The sequence below is a fragment of the Capra hircus genome, chromosome 25 (assembly GCF_001704415.2).
Source record: "Capra hircus breed San Clemente chromosome 25, ASM170441v1, whole genome shotgun sequence".
Classification (NCBI taxonomy): Eukaryota; Metazoa; Chordata; class Mammalia; order Artiodactyla; family Bovidae; genus Capra; species Capra hircus.
The window spans coordinates 38909653-38934941 of NC_030832.1; the positions used below are offsets into that span (position 1 = coordinate 38909653).

Below are 25289 nucleotides of genomic sequence, written 5' to 3' on the forward strand. Positions count from 1 at the left end.
GAGACTTCAGTAACGGAGACGAGGGCTGATTTGTCAAACCTTTGCTTGGCCTGGGGTGGAGCAGGTTCTGAGAGTGAACTCGAGAGGCAGCCCCCGCCATCCGCATGTGAGTGAAAATGCCAGGTTAGAGGAGCAGGCGCGGGGCCACCAGGGACTGAGTCAGCAGGCGCCCCGGCCCTTCACGGCTCACTTCAGTGGGAACCCCTGGATCATGCAGGAGTCCGGGCGGTTTTACTGAATGGCTGCTAACTCTGCACACTCCCCTGGGGAGGCGCTGGGACACAGAGGTAACTGAGATGCAACCTGGAGGAGGCCACGAATCTAGCAGGACTTGCAGCTGACACAAGCTATGACAGGAAGCTGAGCCCCTCTGTGCTGTGAGGCATACCACCCTGTCCCCTCAGAATGCTGCAATACCCCAAGAAAGTAAAGAGCAATGCAGAGTGTCAGGCCCATCTTTCGGGTAATCACGGGGGACTATCGTAATCGTTTTCCTCGTAAGCCATAGCTCGCCCCCCCAGGCCATCCCCACTGTGAGCTGAGTGTAACCTGCCCTGAATGCCTATTCCAGGGACACACAAGGCTTCACCACCCTGCACCTGATGCTGCTGAACTGGCCCATCACCTCGACCACGTGGACGAAGCCGAGGAACAAGATCCAGATGATGCTGACGGACATCCAGAGCGACGCCGTCCTGTGCCTCCGCATCCTGTGCGCGCACGGGGCCCAGGTGAATGCTCGGGTGGACAGCGGCCACAGGCACTGCCCGCTGCACCTGGCCACCATCTACGGGACCCACTTGGTCCTGTCCATCCTGGTGCAGAACGGGGCCCAGGTCAACGCCCAGAATGGGTCCAGCATGACGCCCCTGCACATGGCTGCCGACATACTCAACAAGGAGATGATGGAAACTCTGATTGCCTGGGGGGCCAACGTCAACTGCGCCATCTCCTCCACAGGCAACACGGCCCTGAAGCTGGCGGTGTGCACCGCGTCGAGCAAGGCCGGCCGCCTCCTGGCGGCAGGCCTCGGCTGCATTCGCCTACTCCTGGTCCACGGGGCCCAGGTCAACGCCCGGGACCATGATGGTCAGGCTGCCATCCACGAGGCGTGTTTCGGAGGCAGGGAGGTGATCATCAACCTCCTGCTCGAATTTGAAGCCAACGTGAACATCTTAACAAGAAACGGGGAGTCTCCGATACACATGTACCTCCAGCGTGGCTCCAACATACGAGACACGGCCCTTCTCGCCAGGCTGCTCTTCCGCTCTTACCCTCTGAGGCTGACCGACAACCAAGGAAACCTACCTGCGGGGATCCTGCTCCCAGAATTCCACCTCCTAAGGGAAACCCTCCTAAAGCTATCTCAGAAGCCCTTATCCCTGGAAGACATCTGTAAAAGAAACGTCAGAAATATTTACGGGGAGAAGCACAAACAGCTCTTGAGGCGGCTTCTCCCTGGGGAGATGTGGAGCTCTGTCTATGGCCATCACGACTTAGCTCAGCTCCTGAAATAAGCCCTCCAGGCTGCACAGGGCCACAGGGCTCCAGTGACTCCCTGCCCTTTCTGGCTAGACGTGTGCCCACATACCTACACCGTCACCTTATACAAATGTACAAACTACTGGTTCTTAAACCTTTTCAAAAAATAAAGTGATCTGCACAGTAACTTTTCCTTCCTAAACAGTCTTTTAAGAGCATTTTCCAGGATTTAACTTTTGCCCCCAAAAGGTAAGTAAATTAATTTAAAACTCTCTGCCAAAAAAGGAGGGCTTCTCAATGGCTCAACAGGTAAAGAATCTGCCTGCAATGCAGGAAGCATAGGAGACAGGGGTTCAATCCCTGGGTCGGGAAGATCCCCTGGTAGAGGACATGGCTACCCACTCCAGTATTCCTGCCTGGAACCCCACGGACAGAGGAGAGCCTGGTGGGCTATATTTAGTCCAAGGGGCTGCAAAAGAGTCAGACATGACTGAGCAACTAAGCACACCAAAGCAGTAAATATATATTTTTCTCTTTTTTTGGCCGCGCCAAGTAGCTTGTGAGATTTTAGTTCCCCAACCAGGAACTGAACCTTTGCCCTTGGCAGTGAAAGCATGGAGTCCTAACCATTGTACCACCAGCGAATTCCATTTTCTCTCTTGACAGTCTTTTATCAAAAATTGGAATAGTTACTGCAGTTTTTTCAAACAGCAGAAAAAAAAATTCCCATGTTAAATTTCCTTTAAGAGGAATAATTATAGAAACAGATTTTACCTCCAAAGCAGGAAAAAAAATGAGCATTTTTGTCGGCATGAAATATCTTTAGCAAAATGAGTTATATTCGTACTCAGAGCACCCTCAGTATTAACACCTGAAATGAGCTAGAATTTTTGAATACCCAAAGATTATTCCTTTTAAATTTCCCTTCAAGGTTTCATGTTCCAGACCTATGGAACGATCACTTATGTAACACAGACGTAAGGATAACCTCCGAGGTAAACGAACAAAGGTACACGACCTCTAATTTAATGAACTGATACCCAAGGCATCCCAGTAAGCAGCTGTCAGTGGCTGAATCTCCCCCACTCACCTTCAGATCTCTGTGTACAATCCCCATGTTATGTATGTAAAACACACCTTCCACCAACTCCTGAAAAATCTTTGTTGCAACACTGGCCATAACATAAGGACCTTGAAGTTAAAAAAAAAAAAAAAGTTTCACTTTTCTAATAGTTTTTCACTCATTAATTAATATCAAAATGTAATGAATGCAGTTACAAATACATTAACATGTGACACCGATACAACATTCAGATTTTCAGCACTTCCCTAAGGACTCATTTCCCAAGCAGAAGCTGTGAAACCAAGTGCTCACAGGGCTGGGGTGAACCACGCTCCTCCCACAAAGACGAGCCCACAGCACTACAATGTACACGAGGAGGACGAGGACACATACAGCTCCTGGGGGCCCTCGATACCCTAGGCCCCACCGCCCGCGACTGCGCTGAGCAACATCTGGAACGCTCTAGGTTCATGGGAGACAGGGACACTGAGGAGCTACTGGAGAGACGTTACATCTCCTCCTCTCCGCTGGAAGCCAGCCTTAAGATTCTGAGTAGGCCAACTAACCTGTGTTTTAGTCCAAATAGAGGGGCCCAGTTTCATTAGGAGTGAATAGCAAATGACTAATTATACTTAGTTGAGTCTTGGCCTAAAATCAAGTCGTTCGCATCCCCTATTTTGATAATCTATTATGATACAGTGAATCTCAACTTTGGACACACATCAGAACCAACAAGAGAACTTTCACAAAACAGACCAAAGGCCAAGCCCTAACCAAGACCAACTATATAAAAGTTATTGCTGTGGGCCCAGACAACATCCTTTTTGAAAAGGATTTCATTTTTTAGAAAAAACAGTCTTAGACTGACAGACAAACTGAGGCAGTGCCCACTTACCCCACACCCAGGCTCCCTGTCGTCAACACCTACATCAGTCTGGTACATTTGTCACAATTAATGCACCGATCCTGCTAAGAGTCCATGGGTTATTCAGACTTCCCTAGTTTTTACCTAATGTCCTTTTTCTGTTCCAGGACTCCATCCAGGACACCACATTACATTTACTTGTCATGCCTCTTGAGGGTCCTCTGGTCTCAGACTTTTCCTGTTTATGATGACCTTGACAGTTTTGAGAAGGACTGGTCAGGTGTTTGGTAGAACATCCTTCAGCTGGGATGTGTCTGTGTTTATCTCGTGATTAGACTGGGGTTATGGGCTCTGGGGAGGAAGACCACAGAGATACCCTGCCCCTCTCATCAGCTCTTCTCAAGTGCACATACTAGCAACATGAGTTATCACTGTTGATATTGACCACAGAGATACCCTGCCCCTCTCATCAGCTCTTCTCAAGTGCACATACTAGCAACATGAGTTATCACTGTTGATATTGACCTTGACCACTAGCTTAGGGGGTGTCTGCCAGGTTTCTCCCACTGTAGAGTTATTCTTTTTTATCGACATGTTTTTGAAAAGTTCCCCAGGTAATCTCAATGTGCAGCCTAAGTTGAGAACCAGTGTGGTAATATTTTACAAACGTTAACCTAACAGAGTTATTTCTAGAGGATATGCTAGAACTGTGGGGTGGGGAGGGGTGGGGGTACTCTGGATCCTGAGGGAGACAAACTCCTGACTACATACCCTTCTGTAAGGGTTTCTTTCAAGGTCTCTTTTTGTAAAAGTGTCACATTTTCAGGCTAAAAACCTAAAATAAAATATTTAAATTTTTTCCCTTAAAAACATTTTAAAGACCTTTTCTATCTAAAATCCCTAACCTAAATTCTAGCATATTACTCCTGTGCTGGGTGCTCAGTTGCTCAATAGTGTCCGACTCTTTGTGACCCCATGGACTACAGCCCACCAGGCTCCTCTGCCAATGGGGACTGTTCAGGCAAGAATACTGAAGTGGTTTGCCATGCCCTTCTCCAGGGGATCTACCCAACTAAGGGATCAAACCCAGGTCTCCCACACTGTGAGCAGATTCTTTCCCATCTGAGCCACCATATTACTCTTAAATATTAGCAAACTATGTATCTATGACAGTGAATATTACTTGCTCAATTGTGTCCAACTCTTTGCAACCCCGTGGACTGTAGCCCGCCAGGCTAATCTGTCAATGGAATTCTCCAGGCGAGAAAACTGGAGTGGGTTGCCATTTCCTTCTCCAGGGGATCCTCCTGACCCAGGGATCGAACCCGGGTCTCCCACATTCCAGGCAGATTCTTTATCGTCTGAGTAACTTCCAAGCAACCTACTTGTTTTTAAAACTGTGATTTTCCTCCCCGCCCCGACCCCCGTCTCAAGCATCCAGAGGCAGAAGACGACCTGCCTGCCACTCCCAGCCAGGCCCTAGGACACGCCCTCGGTACTCACAGGCGGCCTCGTCCACACTCTGCCGGGCCCGGCCGTCTCGCTCCGCGATCCAGTCCCACAGCGAGAGCTCGCACAGCTGCATCTGGATGTGCAGCATCAGGCGGTACTGCACCTGGGGGGACATGAGCGGGCTCTCGTCGCAGGTTCGCTCACAGCGGTCTCGAGAGGACAAAGGCTCCCCGCCTGCTCGAGGCCAAGCAGCGGGCTATGGGCTGCGGGCAGAGGCGCTCGGACAGACAGGCCTACCCAAGAAGCCTAGAGGCTAGTGAAGGAGACGGGGGGAATAGAGTAACACTGGAGACGGGGTGTCATCACTGAGTGGGCGGAGGGCAGGCCCAGCTGGGCTTAGGCAGGTGGCAAATGGAAGAAGCTCTCAAATGTAACAGAGGCCATGGGCCCAAAACTGTTTAGTCAGCTCTCAAGATACAGTTTTTAAAGCTAAGATAGAGTATTGGACTGACTGTATGGCATTCCACCACTCTATGGATACCCCAGAGTGTACACACACTGTGTTTGACTTCAGCGGAACAGAAATTAACCATTTGTCTAAGAAAAAAGTAAGCAACAATTAAGCTCACTGCAGCCCATTCAGGAAGATTTTCAAATGTATTACAGAGCAATGAAAGGATTTCTGATGGAAAGCCTCTCACACTCAACTCCTGTAAAATTCAGGGGGACCTACTCAAAATTTTGTGCGTCGAGAATACATGCACAGAGCCTCGTGTTCCTGGACAGCCAGAATTAATTCTATGTGAATATATGGATGGTGTCTAAAGTTTTATGATCCCAACATGACAGATTATGTGTAGACCCTGTTAATGTTACTCGAGCAGGTGGGAGTTTCACCAGCATTATCAGTGGAATCCTAATTAGTGTAATAAGACCCTGAAAGATGACCAGGTGACCCCACTAGGATGGTCTTCTAAAGTCAGGTTCCAAAAGACAGAAAATCTTTCTCCATAAATACATTTTGACAGTATGAAGCTAACATACCACAGAAACAGAGCATGAGAGGTAATTTCTATCCCGAGGTGTACATATGAAATGTCTAGAGAAGGAAAGGGCCCAGGCAAGGAGGTCAGGAAAGGGCGAGCGTTAACTGAGGGAAAAAGGGGAGACCAAACACAAGGCACACAGGTTAGGAGGGACACGAGAAAAGAGACAGGCCACGAGGTCAGGAGGGCTACGGGAGAGACGGGGAGGAGAAGCCGGGGAGGGAGCCAGCCACAGGGCTCCACGCCATCACCCCCGGGAAACGGCAGATCGGCAGGTCCTGGGAGAGGTACTGACCTCTGTCTGCCCCAACAAGTTGAGGTTTTCTTCAGAAGACTCCTCAGTGGATGCGAAGTTCTCCTCTGGGTCAGAGTTATGCTGAAGCGGCAGCCGACGCCCAACAATGGGTCTGGAAGACCCATCAGCCACGTCACTTTCGCGGAGCTCAAGTGATGATTCGAAGTCACCAGCATCTCTGGAGACGACACTGGAGCTGTAGTTCACCAATTCGTTATTCTGATTGTCTTCAACACCAGGTTTTCGTAAGGACTGTTCTTCTTCTGAGGTGAATTCGGCAAAAATAATGGATGAGCTGTTACTTTCGTCACTTTTAACATCATATTGAGCGCTGCAGGGAGAAAAAAAAAAAGTAAAGATAAAAATCAACGTAAAAAAAGGTCAAGAGTACCACCTCAACTGTTCCTTCCAGGCTGCATGTATATCTTACTGGTAAACTAACAAAAAAGACAGCCACTCTGTCTAGCAGTAGTAATTACTTACAATACTGACAGGAAACACTTGAGAGGAGAAAGAAAACAGTTTAACATTTTGTAATGAAACTAAGCAAGAAGAAAGTCTAAAACACTCCTGAGTGCCTTGGTTGCAAAAGGCAACCCAAGGAGGCGACAGGAAGTTAACATCTACTACGTGAAAGGACACAGCAGCCCACGTACCTGGGGTCTTTATGGTCGGAGATCACTTCCAGGGACGGCAACTGAAGAGAAAGTCTATCTGCTGAAGAGAAAAGAAGAGTCTTCAAAGCTGCTCAGTTTTCTAATTTATAGTCGAAGGCAGTGCTAAGATATGTAACTAATACCAAATGAGAATACAAGATAAAAAATGTCATGACCTTCTGGCAAAATGCAAATACAGCGAGCTTAGTCAAATGACCGGTGGATTTTAGGAAAGAGAAACAGAGCTGTTCACCTATACAAGGGCTCAGTGAACTCAGTGGGCAGGACCCAACAGTAAGCATTTAAAGCTCTGTGGGCCCCGGGGGCTCGGCTGCCACTATGCCGCTCTGCTCTGTAGTGCCAAAGCGGCGGCGGAGGACGCACTCCTGTGAGCCTGGCTTCTACACACTTTACTTATTGGCAATGAAATTTGCATTTCACATAATCTTTACAAAATATGCTTCCTTTGATTCCTTTTAACTCTTTAAAAAACTGTATATCAGCTTGTGGGATGCGCAAGAGAGGCAGGCCAGATGTGGCCCGTAGGCCAAAATTCACCAGCCCTTCAACTGTCTCTCCTAAAGCCGCTCACCTTGCCTGTGGGCCACATGAACATGTTCTATCCAGGCCGTGTGATAGCCAACGATATTAGGATGCTGAAGACCGGCCAGCACCTTAACTTCCCGCAGGACCTGGAGAAGAAATATACTCAGAGCTGACTTCTACTGACAAATCTGTTACGTGTGTCTGGTGTCAAATATGACTTGTTCCCTCTGTACGAGGAATCTAAACTATCTTAAAATGATGGGGATACTTCTGTGGGAGAAAAATGCAGTTGCTTAGCAACTAAAAACCTTACATGCATATAGTACTTTACACTTCTCATGGTTCATACATAATCATTCTCTCATTTCATCCCTTCAAGTTAAGTCCAGCCCTCCAAGGTAAATAAACCATATTTGTCACCGCTATTTCAAGGGCAACAGACAGAAGTGGCTTAGAGGACTAGGTCATTTGCTCAGGACCACCCAGCATGCCAGGGAGGAGCTGGACCTGAATTGAGCATCTGTGTTTTTCCTAAGAAGCCCGTTACATATTATATATAAACAGTTTACTTAAAAAATTAACTTCCCCAGCAATGACCCAGAAATGTGGTCAATCTGAAGTGCCTATAAAAAAATTGAGTCGATGTTTATTTTGCTGTAACACAATCTTAGTAAATTGTTAACCCATACCACCTACTATTTGCCAAATACACACACACACTCTTTCAAAAGGACGTAAATACTCAACTATTCAAAATAAGTAAATGTTTAAAATCATACCTTCATGCAATCTGTTTTAGTTGCACCCTTAATCAGGATTTTTTTAATTGCATAGTACTGACCATCCAATTTATTCCTGACCTAAAAAAGTAGATGAGAAGACAAAGTAAACTATACCATTAAATTCCAACTGAATAAAGACAGTTCTTTTCAACTTGACCTTAGATAATCCAAACTAGACAAAGAGATAAAATTACACTACAAAGTAATTTTGAGTCCTCTTAACTACCTTCAGGGAAGTCAGCCGTAGTCAGCCAGGCTAAAAGTTTTTTCAAGTACTCAGAATGTCGTGGTTCTGAGAGCTGGACTGAGTCCAGCTCCTAGAAGCTCTATGTTTGAAGAATGGGGATGTTCACAAAAAAGCTCTGTGAAAAACACAGCAGCATAAATAACTGTTTCAAGTAATACATTTTTAAATAAAAATTAACCATAGAACAAAACTCAAAACGTTTCCAGACTCCCCCTAAATCACCAACGTGGTTAGGAAAAACTTAAAACCTGCCCACATCCCTAACAAATGACAAATCTTAATAAAAGAAAATATACAATTTCTGGAAATTTCCTTTGAGCACTTTAAATGGCAATGAAAACATCTTCAAATACAATACGTTGTTTAGAGTAGAAGTCAGAATGAATATGTAGAAAACCACCTTGTATACTCTTCCGTATCCACCTTTTCCTAAGACGGCTAGCTCTTCAAATTCGTTTAAGTAACGTGAAGTCTGTGCTTCAAAGGCTACTTCCCTTGCTCTGAAAGTTAAACATAACCAATCAGTCAATACCAAAACATGGGAGAACCATGACATTCCAAGGTAGGTCATGCTCACTGTATTACTGCCCTGGGAATCCCCTAAGCTGGAATGGTTTGGAAAGGATGCGTTAAAATGAAACTCTCCATTCTCTATGAAGAAAGCCTCTGCTAATGAGCAAATCAATAGCATAGCAGAGAGAGCAGAGACAACTTTAACCTAATTTTAAGTATTTTACCAGCAACTAGTATTCCAATTAGAAATTATTATTGTTTTAAAACAGGAATTCTAAAGATGACTAACAGGCAGCAGCTGACTAGTTGAGTTTAGTGACAAATTTACTTAAATTTCTTAATGGTTCAGAACAGTTACAGGTTTTAAACTAGCATTTCCTCCATGAAGTTGAAATTCAGTGGTGTTCCCCTGACAGGGACTGGATGTCAGTGCTCTGAATTAAGGGCGGGGCTTATAGAATCCCTAAGGAATTGGGGGGGGGGGCGGTCCAAGAGAATGAGAAATCTTACAAAGCTTTTAACTTTCATGACCTACCCTAACTACATTATTTTTAATCCCCATACTAATTTCTGATTAATTCAGGATTACTTCTCCATACTGATTTCTTTTTGAATCAGTTTACTTCTTATATAGTCATAAAACTATTCAACACATACCTGATCTTCTGGATGTGAGAATTATCCTCACAAGGACCCTAAAATCAAAAAATTATTTTTTAAAAAACATTTTGAAAATTTCATGGAATAAGGAATCTACCCAAATTCAATGTTATATGACTACTCCCAAATGCTCAAATTAACATTTAAAAAAATACACCCACCCATCCAATGGCTTTTTCAATATCACTTAAGGGTTTGCAATTAAGGATATTTCTCCCTGAAAGAGCACTCATGGAAAAGCTATATTCTCGCCACCCAAAGGCCAGGCTGAGACCCCTCTGCATGGCTCAGTGCTCAGCTGCAGCTCCTGCCTCTCCTCTCAGCAAGGCCCACTCTGACACGCTATGCAGAGTTCACACAGCACCTCCCAACATTTTCTAAGCCCTCTACTCCTTGATGTTTCTTCTTAACACCACCGACTAACACCCCATGTATTTTTCTTTTTCTATTGTTCACTGCCTCCTCCTCAAGGAACATAAGCTCCCTGAGGGCAGGGACTTTTATTTTGTGCACTACTTGAACCCCAACTCCTACAAGATAGCCTAACACACAACAGCCATTCGATAAATATCTGTTGAATAAACAAAGTTAATATTAAACCTGTTATATAAAAAAAAAACCACGTTATCAGGTTCTCATAATGCTTTAAAATGGAGTTCTCTTAAAATCAGGATGTTTTTTGTCACACACTGAGTACATTTATTTCTCAGTGCTTACCTGGCGAACTCTCTCCTTAGCTGACCTCATCAAATGCGTAATGGCTCTGTTGTGATGTAGCCGCAACGAGCTGAACTCATCACTGCAGGTGAAGGACGACAGCAGCCCCATTTTGATAAAGGTCTGACAAAGCACTGTAAGGAGAGCGGGGAAAACAATCATTAGAAAGCCCGGCGATAAAATGTCTCCCTGGGCGCTGTGAGCTGCCACAGCAAATTCTCAAACCTGAGGGGCAGCGGGAACCCCCCATTTGGAACCAAGTCAGCCACAAGCATGGGTAACCCAAGCACCCAGGGACCTCCTGCTTGCAACTGGCATCTGAAATGAGGGCAGTCTTGGGGACTAAGCCCTTCAATTGCGGGAGCTGACTTGAACTTCAGGGAAACAGTGCCAGGCGTGAACTGTAAGACACCCAGCTGGAGGGTCAAGACAACTGGTCACAACTGTTTCAGGGTTTTGGTCGAGAACAGATTCAGAATCAGTACCTGGGATTTTCATGTATCTGCTCACCAACTAAACCATAACAAATCTTCGAAAACTCCATGAATTATCACGTTATAAATCAAAAAGACCTACCTTTTATTTATTCAGATACACACAATGTTATGGTGATTAATCTTTTTAGGTGTTCACAGCGATGACATTCATAAGGAATTACCCAAAGGAAAATACAAATAAATTTACAAGATGTATTATTAAGGTTTATTTCAAATTTTCAGACACAGGCTGCCTCTCAAACCAATGGCATTAAACAACATAGAATTTGTACAAGTTTTACTTAGCAAAGTTAATTCATTCTTACTGACATTTAAACACCTGTCTGGAACGAAGTGGGTTTGGCTCATGGACATGGCTCAGGTGCTCCAGCAGCGAAACCAGCAACAGTTGGTTGGCAACTGCAAAAGGGAAGGTGGGCTGCTGCAGGGGTCCTTTCAGCACCTGGAGTTCTGCGGGAACATCAGATTCTGCAAGTGAAAACGGGAAAAAAAAATTTAAGACATGGTAAACCGGCCAATCTTAACGGAAATCAACTCTGAATATTCATTGCAAGGACTGATACTGAAGCTCCAATATTTTGCCCACCTGATAGAAAGACTACCCAATGCCAACTCATTGGAAAAGATCCTGAAGTTGGGAAATATTGAGGGCAGGAGGAGAAGGGGGCGACAGAGGATGAGATGGTTGGATGGCATCACGGACTCAATGGACACGAGTCTGAACAAACTCCAGAAGACAGTGAAGGACAGGGAAGCCTGGAATGATGCAGTCCATGGGGTCACACAGAGTCAGATACAACTTACCAACTGAACAACAACAACAAGCATGTCTCACAATGAAAAAAAAAGCATATGCTAATTAGTACAAGACTACTTAAATTTAAGGAAATAAAGAGCAAAACATTAGTTTAGGTGACTGGAGTTAATCAAGACAGAGTGTCTGGAATTGAGCTTTGAGTTGAAATCTGCAAGTCTGGAAGCACTAGCAGAAAGATGCCACTGCAGGCAAGGAGGATGTTTTGGTTAATGATGTGTGCAAAGGCAGAAATGAATAAATGGAAAATAAATATTTCAGCAAGCAAACAAGCAGGAACAGGCTTCCTTCTGGCCAGAGGTACCAGAAGTCTGGCCGTGGAGAAAAGCAAAGGGAGGAAGGAACCTTTATGCTGAGAGTGTGCTACATACGTTTGGACCAGGTGTTTTATTTGCATGATCTCATTTAGTCCTCACAAAACCCTATGTGACCATTCCCATTTTACAGATGCAGACGCTGACCTCATTGAGAGGTTGAGGAACAAGTGAGCAGGCATCTCAGACAGACTCCCAAGCCTATCCTCATTCTACTAAACAAGATCAAGCCGGCAGCTGAGTTGGCACTTAAAGCAGAAGGTCATAAGTTCTCATGCACCGTTTATTAAATACATCATTTAATAGGCCAAAAACACAATGCAGGAAAACAGTGAGGAAACTGTTCTGGACACGTGACGGGGAGCCTGGAAGGAGGCACGCAACCACCAACACCAAGTCAGGATGAGCCTAGCAGAGGAATGAAGTGAAGAAACTTGGAGGAAAGAACAAGTTCCAGAGATAGTAAGAAAGAAATGGACTAGCCAGGATTCAAATACTAGGAATGGGAAGGAGAGGTTAATGCAAGTGAAACCTGGTAAAAGAAGCTGTTGGAGGAAAGATGAGGCACTTCAAACTTCAAAAGCTGCTGACCCAATCGGCTGGAAATACTCTGCAGAAAGGGGCCCATTGTACCCTACACCTTCTATTAACAAAATCGTCCCCGTCCCAAACACTCTGCTCCGAGCTTCTCTATAAACCACTGAAGGTCCTGGAAGAGCCAATGTTTTTCAAATTGAGAGTTCATTCACCAATTTCCTCTCTGACCTGTAGGTGGGCTCAAAAAAGACCTGCATGAATGGCGATGTGCTATTCATTTTAAATGAATAATTATTATCTGACTATGAGAAAGAAAAAGAATGGAAAATGTGCCATGTAAAAATGTCTCTATATAAAGGTATCTTCAAGTTAAAACACGAATCACAAAATCAGATACAGTAATCTGTACTGTATGTGTCAAGAAAGAAAAGGCGACAATATTTATACAGAGCTCTTACACGCTAGTAAGAAAATGAAGCACAGTTAAAATTCAAACAGGCTTAATATAGCTAGTAAGTAATACATATATATTATGAAACGGAGGACCTTAGATTATGTGTAACACATACACAGTAAAATAACCACAGTACCAGAGTTTGGAAACAGTGCCACCAGATTGGCAACTTTTTAAAAATTTATTTTTATTGAAGTATAGTTGATTTACAATGTTGGGTTAATTACTGCTATACAGCAAAATGATTTAGTTATACATACATACATATATATTTTTTAACATCCTTTTCCATTATGGTTTATTCTAGGATATTGAACACAGTTCTTTTGTGTGATACAGAAGGACCTTGTTTATTCATTCCATATATAAAAGCTTATCTGCTAACCCCAACCTACCACGTCATTCCTCCCACAAACCCTTCCCCTTGGCAACCACAGATTGGTAATTAAAGTCTGGAATCCTTGGTATGGTTAAGAGCACAGAAAACTAGACACTTTCAAACCCAAGGGGTAAGTGTCTACAACCTTTGGCAATACACTGTAGAATTTCAAACGTGCAAACCTTAACCCAACAATTCTACTTTTCGAAAGATAAACCAAGGAAATAAAGAAAACACAGCAAATATGTATGTCCAAGGTGATCAGGGCAACACCTTAAAATACTGAAAATTTGTTAAGTTATATGCAGTACTCTCGCCTGGAAAATCCCATGGGCGGAGGAACCTCGTGGGCTGCAGTCCATGGGGTCGCTAAGAGTCGGACACGACTGAGCGACTTCACTTTCACTTTTCACTTTGATGCATTGGAGAAGGAAACAGCAACCCACTCGAGTGTTCTTGCCTGGAGAATCCCAGGGACGGGGGAGCCTGGTGGGCTGCCATCTATGGGGTCACGTAGAGTCAGAAAGGACTGAAGCGACTTAGCAGCAGCATACACAGAATACTATGTAGCTGTTGTATCAATAAATGACCCTATACAGAAAGATAATCATAAATAATACTGTAGCAAGTCAAAGAAGTAGGCCAAGCAACAAGGACCTCTGGTACAGCCCAGGGAACTCAAGAATCTGAAAAAGAATGACTATCTGTACGTGTATAACTGAATCCCTTTGTGGTACACCTGAAACTAAAACAACCTGGTAAATCAACTATACGCTAATAAAATTAAAATCTTTTAAAAACAAAAAGCAGGAGGACATAAATTAGTAACGCAAACAAAGGTGAGCAAGACAGTTTCCTAGAAACCAACACAACCTTTCTGGTCACCATTTTAATAAAACATATCAAAACTTAAAAAAAAAAAGTTTTATTTGACCAAACAAACCCTACTTCCATGGATCTATTCTAAAGAGATAAACATGTATTAACAAAGATTTATGAATATAGATATCAAATAGAGGTCAAACCCTGTATTATTTCTAATGGTTAAAAAAAAAAAGATAATCCTGTTTTCTAACAACACAGCAAAGATTAAATAAATGATAGTACAGAATGTGATCATCTTAAAATAATGTTCTTAAAGGCTGATTTATCACAAGAAAATGCTAATGTGAGTTCACACTTAAAAAGCAACCTGCTTATCAAACTATTATGATCACGATTTTAAAATATATTTATTTTATAGCTAAGAATAGAAAGATCAAAACAGACAAAAGTCTCTGCCCCCTGTATTTTCAATGACACAACGACAGAAGCTCCCAAGAGTGAAATTGCAGTGAGCAGCAGTTTTATAGTCCGCCTGTTTGACCACTAGTGTCTAGGCATCCACCTGGTATACAGCACCTCTCAGGAAATATTACAAATAAAAACACCAAATTTTTAGCAGTGAGGTCTCCTCAGAGACATGAGTAAATGGGACCTTCCCCTCTCCTTCCTTTATGCCTTTAAATTTTCTGATGCTTTCTCTAAATTTTTATCCTATTCAGACAATGTTTCTATCATACTCTGATAGAAACGTTTAATCTATTCAGAATACCTTTCTTTGACAAATATTTTAAATGCAAAATTCACCCAAAAGTTGTCCCTAGCTAAATCAAAACATACTGCTTGTAATTTCCATTTACAAACAGTAACCTCTGGGGGATGAGATCATGGCTTTTTTAGTTTCTTCTTCAGACTTCTCTACCTTTTCAATATATTCTATAATGTGAAAAAAAATTTTTTTTTAAGTACTGAATTGCCAACAGTGGTGAGATTTTTTTTTTTTTTAAGGAGTGTTTTCTGCTTGTATATACCCTTATCCCTATCCTCTATGATAAGAAAATTCTACTTTTTAATGAAAAACAAAAAATAAAAAATGGTTGCTCAGCAGAGTCAACTGAACCTAATAAGAAAGTGACAACTTTAAAAAGATGATGGACAGACACCCCAACACAGGAAGGAGTAAAACTGACGGGAAATGAAGGTGGAGGCCGAAAGTCTCTCACTTCTGAGAAAAGGAAGCGGTAAGGGGCTGAGAGGAAAGGTGAGGTCAAGCTCTCCCATAAAAGAGGAGGAAACAAGATCCAGGCCCAGTGTGAATTAGAGTTCTAGAATTCTGCCAAGTAAGAGGGGAGTAAGACAAATAGGAAAGGAATCATCTGATTCAACCTCCTGAGGAAAGTATGATCCAAATTAAAGAATCTGAAGGATTAATCAGAGGTAAAAGTTTGGAAATACCTGTGTCCGATGAAAGAAGAAAAACTGATGAGCCTGACAACAGGTTTACTGTCGGGCCTCCTTCTAATGCGAGCTTTTCCACAGGGGCAGGAAAAAAGACATGCAAGAACTTTGATCAAAGACTGATGATGCTGGTTTGAGGAGAATCCCTACTTGAGCTGCTGAAGGACACAGGTGCCGGTTACATCCAGACTGTGACTTTGCTAACACTACCACTGTTGGGCGCAGTGACCTCCTCACATCAACACAGACACCTGCTGAGAAGTCATCTACCTATTCTGTTTTTACATCAAGAAATTAAACTAGGATTTCTCACAGATCTAACCTTTCATATCAAAAAGACAGTGTATGTCTGGACATTCTGGGCTTCTCTTTTTCTCTATGAAAGAAAAGGTAATATGTAAACACAGCAGTATCATGAGTAACCAAAAGAGAAGGAAATTTTTAGAAGCTTATCGAAGATCACTCCCTTCAAGAATAATCTTCAGTGTGCAGAAAACCTTATCACAGTGTTACAGAACAGACTTGCCTGTTCACAGCAGGGACTCTGACATAACACTACACATTACCAGCTACTAGAATATGATACATGTGGGAAAAAATCAGGTTTCCCTTTAAAAAATAGTTATCTTACAACCATCCTATGCTAAGAACCTACCTAAATCACTATCACAGTCTCCTTTTGTTTCTCTTTATCAAGAACTGTAGGTAGTAATAAGGGTGAAAATTGAAGAATTGATGGAATAAATTAAGACCTTTTCAACTCAGCTTCCACCTTTAAATCCCCTGCTACATGTTAATATTTGTTTCAGGCTTCAACTTAACGTATATCCTCTATAATCACTCTATTTGAACTACCACAGAGTAAAAACCTTTCTGAATCAACGATTCATTCATTTATGGCACAATTTTATTTTTTAAATGGCCATAAACCCTACTACATATAAACAAGGACCTACTTTACAGCATGGAAAATTATCCTCAGTATCTTGTAACAACCTATAATGGAAAAGAATATATATACATATGGGTGTGTGTGTGTCTATATATATATATTGCTGAGCTACTTTGCTATACATTTGAAATTAACACAACACTGTAAATTAACTATATTTCAATTTTCTTCAATGAGTTCATCCACTAAAAAAATACATTCTGTGCACTTGGGATATTTTTTGCTACTGGATTACAGAATAGCGATACCTATACTATCACCATCAATATATTTACTGAGGAAATGAAACTTTTAAAGTATTTTTAAACTATTTTTATAGTTATCCAATGCTAAGTAGAGCAAACAAATACTACCTATCATACGCTCCATTTGGGCCCCTATTTAATCTTCAGTTCAGTTCAGTCACTCAGTCGTGTCCGACTCTGCGACCCCATGAATCGCAGCACGCCACGCCTCCCTGTCCATCACCAACTCCCGGAAAATTATACCGCTGTCATGATCACTACAAATGCTTATGTTGATGTCTGCAAGGGCTCAGGCAATTACAAATGTTACAAGGTAAACAGTCCACACCAAACCACCCTCCCTTCTGACACCAACTGCAATTCTGGAAAAGTTCCTGGTATCACCCTGATGTTCAAGAAAAAAGAAGGGGGAAAAAAAAAAAAACCTGCCCAAACAACTGGTTACCACTGAAGAGCCTTTCATTAATATATGAGATATTTTGAACTGGTTAGACTCAATGTTATAAGCACCCCTCGCTTTATGAACCACCTGACGAACTTACACCCTATCTCCTAGTAACCAAAAGCTTCAAGAAAACTTGGGTTTCTTCCTTAACAGAAAAGGATGATGTCCTTACTGCTTCACTATGAGAACTCTTCAGCTACGCGAAAGTAAAGCAAAAGACAAAGAGAAGCTACCATGAAAACTCAACCCAAACTGCTCAGCGCCATAGGGTCTGCCAAGTTGCAGTTGACTAGTTTGCAACGGTCAAGCGCATCATCTAAGCCCCGGGGCTCAGGAGCTGGAAAACAGCCAGAGGGAAAACAGCCTGGCGCGTCGGTAGCCCCGAGGCCGCAGAGGAAAACCGCGGAGCAGAAAGGGAAACGATCCAGGGGGCTGTAGACAACTGTTTCAATACGAGCTCTCCTAATCCAGACGGCCCGCCCGCCCTCGACACTGCACCGCTGGGCCCCGTTCCGGCCCGGATCCAGCCCAACTTGTCCAGGTCGTGGCCCGAACCTCGCAGCCACCTGCGGCCCCGAGGATGAAGGCGGACGGGGGCGTGGAAGGCCGCCGAATTCCGTGTTCCTCACCATCATACTTGGGGTCCGAGCCCTCGGCGGGGAAGTCGATGGCGGGCGGCGCGGGCACAGCCCCCGCCGCGTTGCCCTCCGCCTCGCGCTCCGCGGCCCCAGAGACGCCCCCCAGCATCGCCGGGCGCGCGCGAGAGACGCCAGTCAGCCAGCCCTCCCGCCAGCCAGGTCGGCGCCGCCGCACTCTGCCCGTCCAGCGGTCGCCACCGGATCCGGAAGCAGCCCCGCGGAAGGCGGGAGACCTGTCTTGCCCCCGCCCCGAGCGACGCCGTCGCAGGCCACGCCCCGTAACGGGGCCATGCCCCCCTTTCGTGGAGAGAGGGATGGGCTGGTCGCGCGCCGGCGCATCCTTGCTGGTCCTCTCGCCGCTGCGGCGGTGGCGAGATCCGCCCCCTGCTACGCCGGAGTTGAGCCGGGCCTGCCCTCCCCGCGGTCCGGCTCCACTGCCCTCGGGACCTGAACACCCAGCTAGTCAGCACTCTCACATCTCCCGCCAGGACTCCGGTGCTAGTCTAAGAATCCGGCGTCTGCAGGGACCCTGATCCAAATGTTTACTTTTTGCGGACACTTCGGTGACTTTGTCATTTGTTGTTGTTATTTATTTATTTATTTTAGAAAAATCAAAAGCATCTACAGGATTCGTCTCAACGAGAACTGAACCTGTTTGGGCGAACCGTTAGGTCACCACAAAACGGGAAATGCCAGCTAGATTCCAGAGTGAATCAGTCTCATAAAACTTCCGCTGGTTTTGAGACAACTTTCAACTGAGGTGATTTCAACATGGCCACACCGGATCAACGGTAGTTTGAAGTCACTGGCTGCAAAAATCCTCTTTGCTCTCCGATGCCTCTGATGACTTGGTCTCCGACGCAATGCTGTTGGAGGTTAATTCTTAGACCGCAGATCAGGTAGCATAGCTGGAATAAAAAGTCAATCAGGGAGTTTCCTGGCGGTCCAATGGTGCTTTCACTGCCATGGCCTAAATTCAATCCCTGATCACAACTAAGATTCCACAAGGGGCCTGGCGCAGCCAAAAAAAAAATTCCTTTTAGATTTGTGTGTTCAACTCCAGTGCCATGTGCAAAAATGGTATTGTTTAAGAATTGCATTTGAGGGACTTCCCTGGCCGTCCAGTGGTTAAGACTCCACCCTTCCAATGTCTCAGGGTGAGGGTTTGATTCCTGATCAGGGAAATAAGATCCCATATGAATTTTTTTTAATCTACTCTTTAAAAAAAAAGGTATTTGAACAAAGCTTCCTCATAGTCTACTGATGTATTCACCCTGGTAGAAGCAATTAAGGACGTAGTTCTCCAAATAACTCCAGGGACTAGGGATTTGCCTTTCCATGCCCTGCTGATGGAACCAGGCATAGCCTTTCTGGAGGGTGATTTATCTATACACGTGCAGAGCTTTAAAAATGCAAATACTTCTGATTCATCAATTCCACTTTTGGCAATTTATCGTTAACGAACAGGTTAAAACTGAGCAAGAAGATTTAGCTTAAAAAGTATTAATTGCAACACTATGATACCCAAAACAGGACAATATAATTGGTTAGATAAATGGTGAACCTCAATACAGTGGCACGCTTTGCAACCATTAAAAATGTTGGTATGCATTATCTGGTTCTCACCACTTTTTTCAACCATCACCAGAATAGAGAAAAAAAATCAAACTCATTCTGGTGGGAATATAAATGAAGGCAACCTTTCTAGAAAATGACATGTGATTTATAGTTAAAAGCTTTTAAATAGGCATACACATCTACCTATATATAGATGTATAGCCAAAGCAAATAGAGTGGTGAAAAAAGATAAATACAAGAATGTCCACCAAAAGAAAAAAAAGCCGTGTGTGTGTGTGTGTGTGTGTGTGTGTCTACCAAGGAATAGTTTATAATAGAAAAGCACTGAAATAAATCCAAATTCCAAACAGAAGAGCAGTTAGGGTACAACCGTGCAATGAAACCACACTCAGGCAAAAATTGGGGTGGGGGAAGGTACACGTTCCTCTCTCAGCTTCCACGATATCACACAATTCTAGTTCTCTGTTTCACTGGTCCTTCATCTCAGTATCTCAGTATCCCTTTCTGGACCCTCCTTCTCCAAATGTGTAATTTTGTAGGGCTTCTGTCATGTCACCCCAAATTCTCAGGAGATAACCACATGCATCGCTATCAGTTTACATACCACCAATAACCTGACAACTCCCAAATGTATCTCTGCAACACAGACTTGTTCTCTCAGATGGCTTAAAAGCTTCTCGAATTTGTCTGAAAGTGAACGGTTAATGTTCCTCCTAACACTTTTATACTATCCTTCTCCATCTATTTAAATTAGCACACAATGCACCTATTTGTCCAAGTCTAAAACATGAGTCAATTTTTATTCCATATCCAGAATATATCTAAAGTGAAAATGGAAGTCACTCAGTCATGTGCGACTCTTTTCGACCCCATGGACTGTAGGAATTCTCCAGGCCAGAATACTGGAATGGGTAGCCTTTTCCTTCTCCAGGGGATCTTCCCAACCCTGGGATCGAACCCAGGTCTCCTGCATTGCAAGCTGATTCTTTACCAGTTGAGCCACAAGGGAAGCTCAGAATATATCTAGGCTGCCTATAAATTAATTTTTAAATAATAGAAACATGATACAGATAAACATGCAATACTAAACATCGGTAACCAAAAGGAATTCCATAAGACCCATAACATAGGAGAAGATGCACAAATTTCACTAGTTATAGGCAAAAGTTGCATGCCACAATGAAGACCTGGCACAGCCAAATAAATAAATCTTTTAAAATCAAATAAAATATAAAGGGTACTTACTCTACCTGTGGGCTTTACCGCTGAGTGGCTCAGCAGTAGAGAATCCACCTGCAACTCAGGAGAGGCAGGTTCAATCCCTGGGTTGGGAAGGTCCCCTGAGGCCATGGCAACCCACTCTTGTCTGGAGAATCCCATGGACAGAGGAGCCTGGTGGGCTACAGCCCATGGAGTTGCAGGGTCAGATGTGACTAAGCAACTGAGCACACAGTCTATGGGACCACGCACACTGTGTACCTGTTTCTTTAAAAAAAAATCATCAATATTAAGACCTGGGAGGTATCCAGAGACAGAAAGAACGTACAAACACCCAGGAGTAGGAATGAATCTAGTTCATTTCAAAGAAAGAAAGAGGCGATAAGAGGAAAAAGGAAGCAGGAGTGGCTGGAGAACTGGTTAGACCTTGTGAGAACAAAATTTAGACCCCTCTGTAAGGCCCATAGGGCCTTTTAAGAGCTGCCCCAGGGTTCCTTTCCCATCTTCACTCATCACTCTCACGGCAGTCATGGGACCACGCAGATGACTAAGACTCATGACCTCAGCATTCATGAGAGGGGGCCAGAGCGGCCATGGTTCCTGAGGTCACAGCTTCCAGAGCAGGGACAGAGTCACACATGAAGCAGGACAGAGCCTTAGTGACTGAACGCCTGGTGGCCGTTGGCTGCACAGGGCATCTTCGCCCACCTTCTCCACTCACACTGCATGCACAGTGGAGCTTTTTCCTCTTGGTGAAGCAAAGACAGAACTTTCTAAAGAGATGGAAATTTCTTCATGGCAGGGGTGGGGATCTCAAAGTGGGGGCTGGCATCCCTGAGGAAGTTCAGTTCAGTTCAGTCGCTCAGTCGTGTCGGACTCCTTGCGACCCCATGAATCACAGCACGCCAGGCCTCCCTGTTCATCACCATCTCCCAGAGTTCACTCAGACTCACGTCCATCGAGTCCGTGATGCCATCCAGCCATCTCATCCTCGGTCGTCCCCTTCTCCTCCTGCCCCCAATCCCTCCAAGCATCAGAGTCTTTTCCAATGAGTCAACTCTTCCTGTGAGGTGGCCAAAGTACTGGAGTTTCAGCTTCAGTATCATTCCTTCCAAAGAAATCCCAGGGCTGAAATCCTTCAGAATGGACTGGTTAGATTCCCCTTGCAGTCCAAGGGACTCTCAAGAGTCTTCTCCAACACCACAGTTCAAAAGCATCAATTCTTCGGCGCTCAGCCTTCTTCACAGTCCAACCCTCACATCCATACATGACCACAGGAAAAACCATAGCCTTGACTAGACGGACCTTAGTCAGCAAAGTAATGTCTCTGCTTTTGAATATGCTATCTAGGTTGGTCATAACTTTTCTTCCAAGGAGTAAGCGTCTTTTAATTTCATGGCTGCAATCACCAACTGCAGTGATTTTGGAGCCCAAAAAAATAAAGTCTGACACTGTTTCCACTGTTTCCCCATCTATTTCCCATGAAGTGATGGGACCAGATGCCATGATCTTCGTTTTCTGAATGTTGAGCTTTAAGCCAACTTTTTCACTCTCCTCTTTCACTTTCATCAAGAGGATTTTTAGCTCCTCTTCACTTTCTGCCATAAGGGTGGTGTCATCTGCATATCTGAGGTTATTGATATTTCTCCCAGCAATCTTGATTCCAGCTTGTGTTTCTTCCAGCCCAGCATTTCTCATGATGTACTCTCCATATAAGTTAAATAAGCAGGGTGACAATATACAGCCTTGACATACTCCTTTTCCTATTTGGAACCAGTCTGTTGTTCCATGTCCAGTTCTAACTGTTGCTTCCTGACCTGCATACAGATTTCTCAAGAGGCAGGTCAGGTGGTCTGGTATTCCCATCTCTTTCAGAATTTTCCACAGTTTCTTGTGATCCACACAGTCAAAGGCTTTGGCATAGTCAATAAAGCAGAAATAGATGGTTTTCTGGAACTCTCTTGGTTTTTCCATGATCCAGCGGATGTTGGCAATTTGATCTCTGGTTCCTCTGCCTTTTCTAAAACCAGCTTGAACATCAGGAAGTTCACGGTTCACGTATTGCTGAAGCCTGGCTTGGAGAATTTTGAGCATTACTTTACTAGCATGTGAGATGAGTGCAATTGTGCGGTAGTTGAGCATTCTTTGGCGTTGCCTTTCTTTGGGATTGGAAGGAAAACTGACCTTTTCCAGCCCTGTGGCCACTGCTGAGTTTTCCAAATTTGCTGGCATATTGAGTGCAGCACTTTCACAGCATCATCTTTCAGGATTTGAAATAGCTCCACTGGAATTCCATCACCTCCACTAGCTTTGTTCGTAGTGATGCTTTAAGGCCCGCTTGACTTCACATTCCAGGATGTCTGGCTCTAGATGAGTGATCACATCATCATGATTATCTGGGTCGTGAAGATCTTTTTTGTACAGTTCTTCCATGTATTCTTGCTACCTCTTCTTAATATCTTCTGCTTCTGTTAGGTCCATACCATTTCTGTCCTTTATCGAGCCCATCTTTGCAAAGACTAATAGAGTTTTGCCAAGAAAATGCACTGGTCATAGCAAACACCCTCTTCCAACAACACAAGAGAAGACTCTACACATGGACATCACCAGATGGTCAACACCAAAATCAGATTGATTATATTCTCTGCAGCCAAAGATGGAGAAGCTCTATACAGTCAACAAAAACAAGACCAGGAGCTGACTGTGGCTCAGATCATGAACTCCTTATTTCCAAATTCAGACTTAAATTCAAGAAAGTAGGGAAAACCGCTAGACCATTCAGGTATGACCTAAATCAAATCCCTTATGATTATACAGTGGAAGTGAGAAATAGATTTAAGGGCCTAGATTTGATAGATAGAGTGCCTGATGAACTATGGAATGAGGTTCGTGACATTGTACAGGAGACAGGGATCAAGACCATCCCCATGGAAAAGAAATGCAAAAAAGCAAAATGGCTGTCTTGGGAGGCCTTACAAATAGCTGTGAAAAGGAGAGAGGCGAAAAGCAAAGGAGAAAAGGAAAGATATAAGCATCTGAATGCAGAGTTCCAAAGAATAGCAAGAAGAGATAAGAAAGCCTTCTTCAGTGATCAATGCAAAGAAATCAAGGAAAAAAACAGAATGGGAAAGACGAGGGATCTCTTCAAGAAAATTGGAGATACCAAGGGAACATTTCATGCAAAGATGGGCTCGATAAAGGACAGAAATGGTATAGACCCTGAGGAAGGCCCCCTCTTTTTGGCAGAATGGGCGTGTGTATGCGTCTTGATGTGCTTGTCCCTGTGTATATGTGTGTATGCACAAATGCCTACCTGGTCTCTCCCTTACCTTCCCCATCACTAAGCACCCTAGTGAAAACTTCACATCGATATTCAGATGGACTTTGTCACCTATTGGGAGAGACAGATCAGTAACATCAGAGAATGTCTCCAATAGCTACCTTTATTAATTATCCGGTTACATCAATGATGATTACCAAAGAGAAGGTCAGAGAAGGCAATGGCACCCCACTCCAGTACTCTTGCCTGGAAAATCCCATGGATGGAGGAGCCTGGAAGGCCGCAGTCCATGGGGTCGCTGAGGGTCGGATAGGACTGAGCAACTTCGCTTTCACTTTTCACTTTCATGCATTGGAGAAGGAAATGGCAACCCACTCCAGTGTTCTTGCCTGGAGAATCCCAGGGACGGGGGAGCCTGGTGGGCTGCCGTCTATGGGGTCGCACAGAGTCGGACACGACTGAAGTGACTTAGCAGTACTTAGCAGTAAAGAGAAGGTACGTGCTATAAACCTTAATAGAATAAGTGGTCTATCCATGCATGTTTGGAGGTAATGAGGTGGGAGGAGATACAAATTTCTTGTCTCTGTGGTAGGGAGTTAGAAGATACTGCTTGATGGATCAATAAACAGATATTTGAGTATATAAGGTGACTAATAAGGTGCTTAGTGTACTGTGTAAAACTGGGCACTGGATCCATTTTATCATCTTTCCTAACTACTTATTCATCTCGAGTTAAGGAATTGTCCAAGTCACACACCGGGACCCAATCTTCTCCAGTTTGTCTCTAATTCCTCTCTTTTTACTCTAACAGCTCCAACCACCTGTAGGTATCTAGCAATGATCAGGGAGTATGAGAGTTTGATCGAAGGTACGACACCTTGATAGGCAGCCTTCCAGATGGCCCCCACAGATCTCTGCCTACCGGTCTTCACACCCTTTTCAAGTTCCCACTCTGTGTACTAAGGTTAGTTTGTATGATGGTTAGCATATGGAGAACTGATGGTCTAAGGTGTCCAAGATTAGTTTAAAAGATGCTGTGACTCCCACTCTGCTTTCTTTCCCTCATCCCTCCTTCTGGGGGAAACCCAACGCCATGTTGTGAGCGAAGCCCAGGCGATGAGGATCCGAGCCTGCCAACAACATGGAAGTGTGCTTAGAGCAGATTCTTCTTCCCTGGAACCCTAAAATGTCTGCAGCAAGACAATGGTTGGACAGCCACCTTAGGAGACACTGAGCTAGGACCGCCAAGCTTTGCTGCTCTCAGATGCCTGACCCTCAGAAACCGTGGGAAAAAAATAAATGCTTGCTTGGGGGGTAATTTATTACACAGCAAT

At 44.1% G+C, this 25289-nt stretch overlaps 2 protein-coding genes across 3 annotated transcripts in view; one reads left to right on the forward strand and one right to left on the reverse strand.

The window, feature by feature from the left end:
- ANKRD61 (ankyrin repeat domain 61) overlaps positions 1-1666 on the forward strand; it is a 4770-nt gene extending 3104 nt beyond the window's left edge. The window contains exon 3 of the mRNA XM_005697890.3: positions 572-1666. Coding sequence (XP_005697947.2) covers positions 572-1517 — 946 coding nt within the window. The 3' untranslated portion in view covers positions 1518-1666. The remainder of the gene's footprint in view (positions 1-571) is intronic.
- Positions 1-18081, reverse strand: part of EIF2AK1 (eukaryotic translation initiation factor 2 alpha kinase 1) — a 25646-nt gene extending 7565 nt beyond the window's left edge. Inside the window, exons 1-11 of one of the 2 annotated variants that reach the window (XM_018040510.1) lie at positions 17871-18081; positions 11131-11289; positions 10325-10458; positions 9605-9642; positions 8835-8934; positions 8185-8265; positions 7452-7551; positions 6860-6917; positions 6204-6534; positions 4914-5025; positions 2573-2673 (exon numbers count right to left, since the gene is read on the reverse strand). In XM_018040510.1, the coding sequence (XP_017895999.1) occupies positions 2573-2673; positions 4914-5025; positions 6204-6534; positions 6860-6917; positions 7452-7551; positions 8185-8265; positions 8835-8934; positions 9605-9642; positions 10325-10458; positions 11131-11289; positions 17871-17988 (1332 nt within the window). In that variant the 5' untranslated portion in view covers positions 17989-18081. Of the gene's footprint in view, positions 1-2572; positions 2674-4913; positions 5026-6203; positions 6535-6859; positions 6921-7451; positions 7552-8184; positions 8266-8834; positions 8935-9604; positions 9643-10324; positions 10459-11130; positions 11290-17870 lie in introns of both variants that reach the window. The other variant, XM_018040509.1, reaches the window with a different exon arrangement.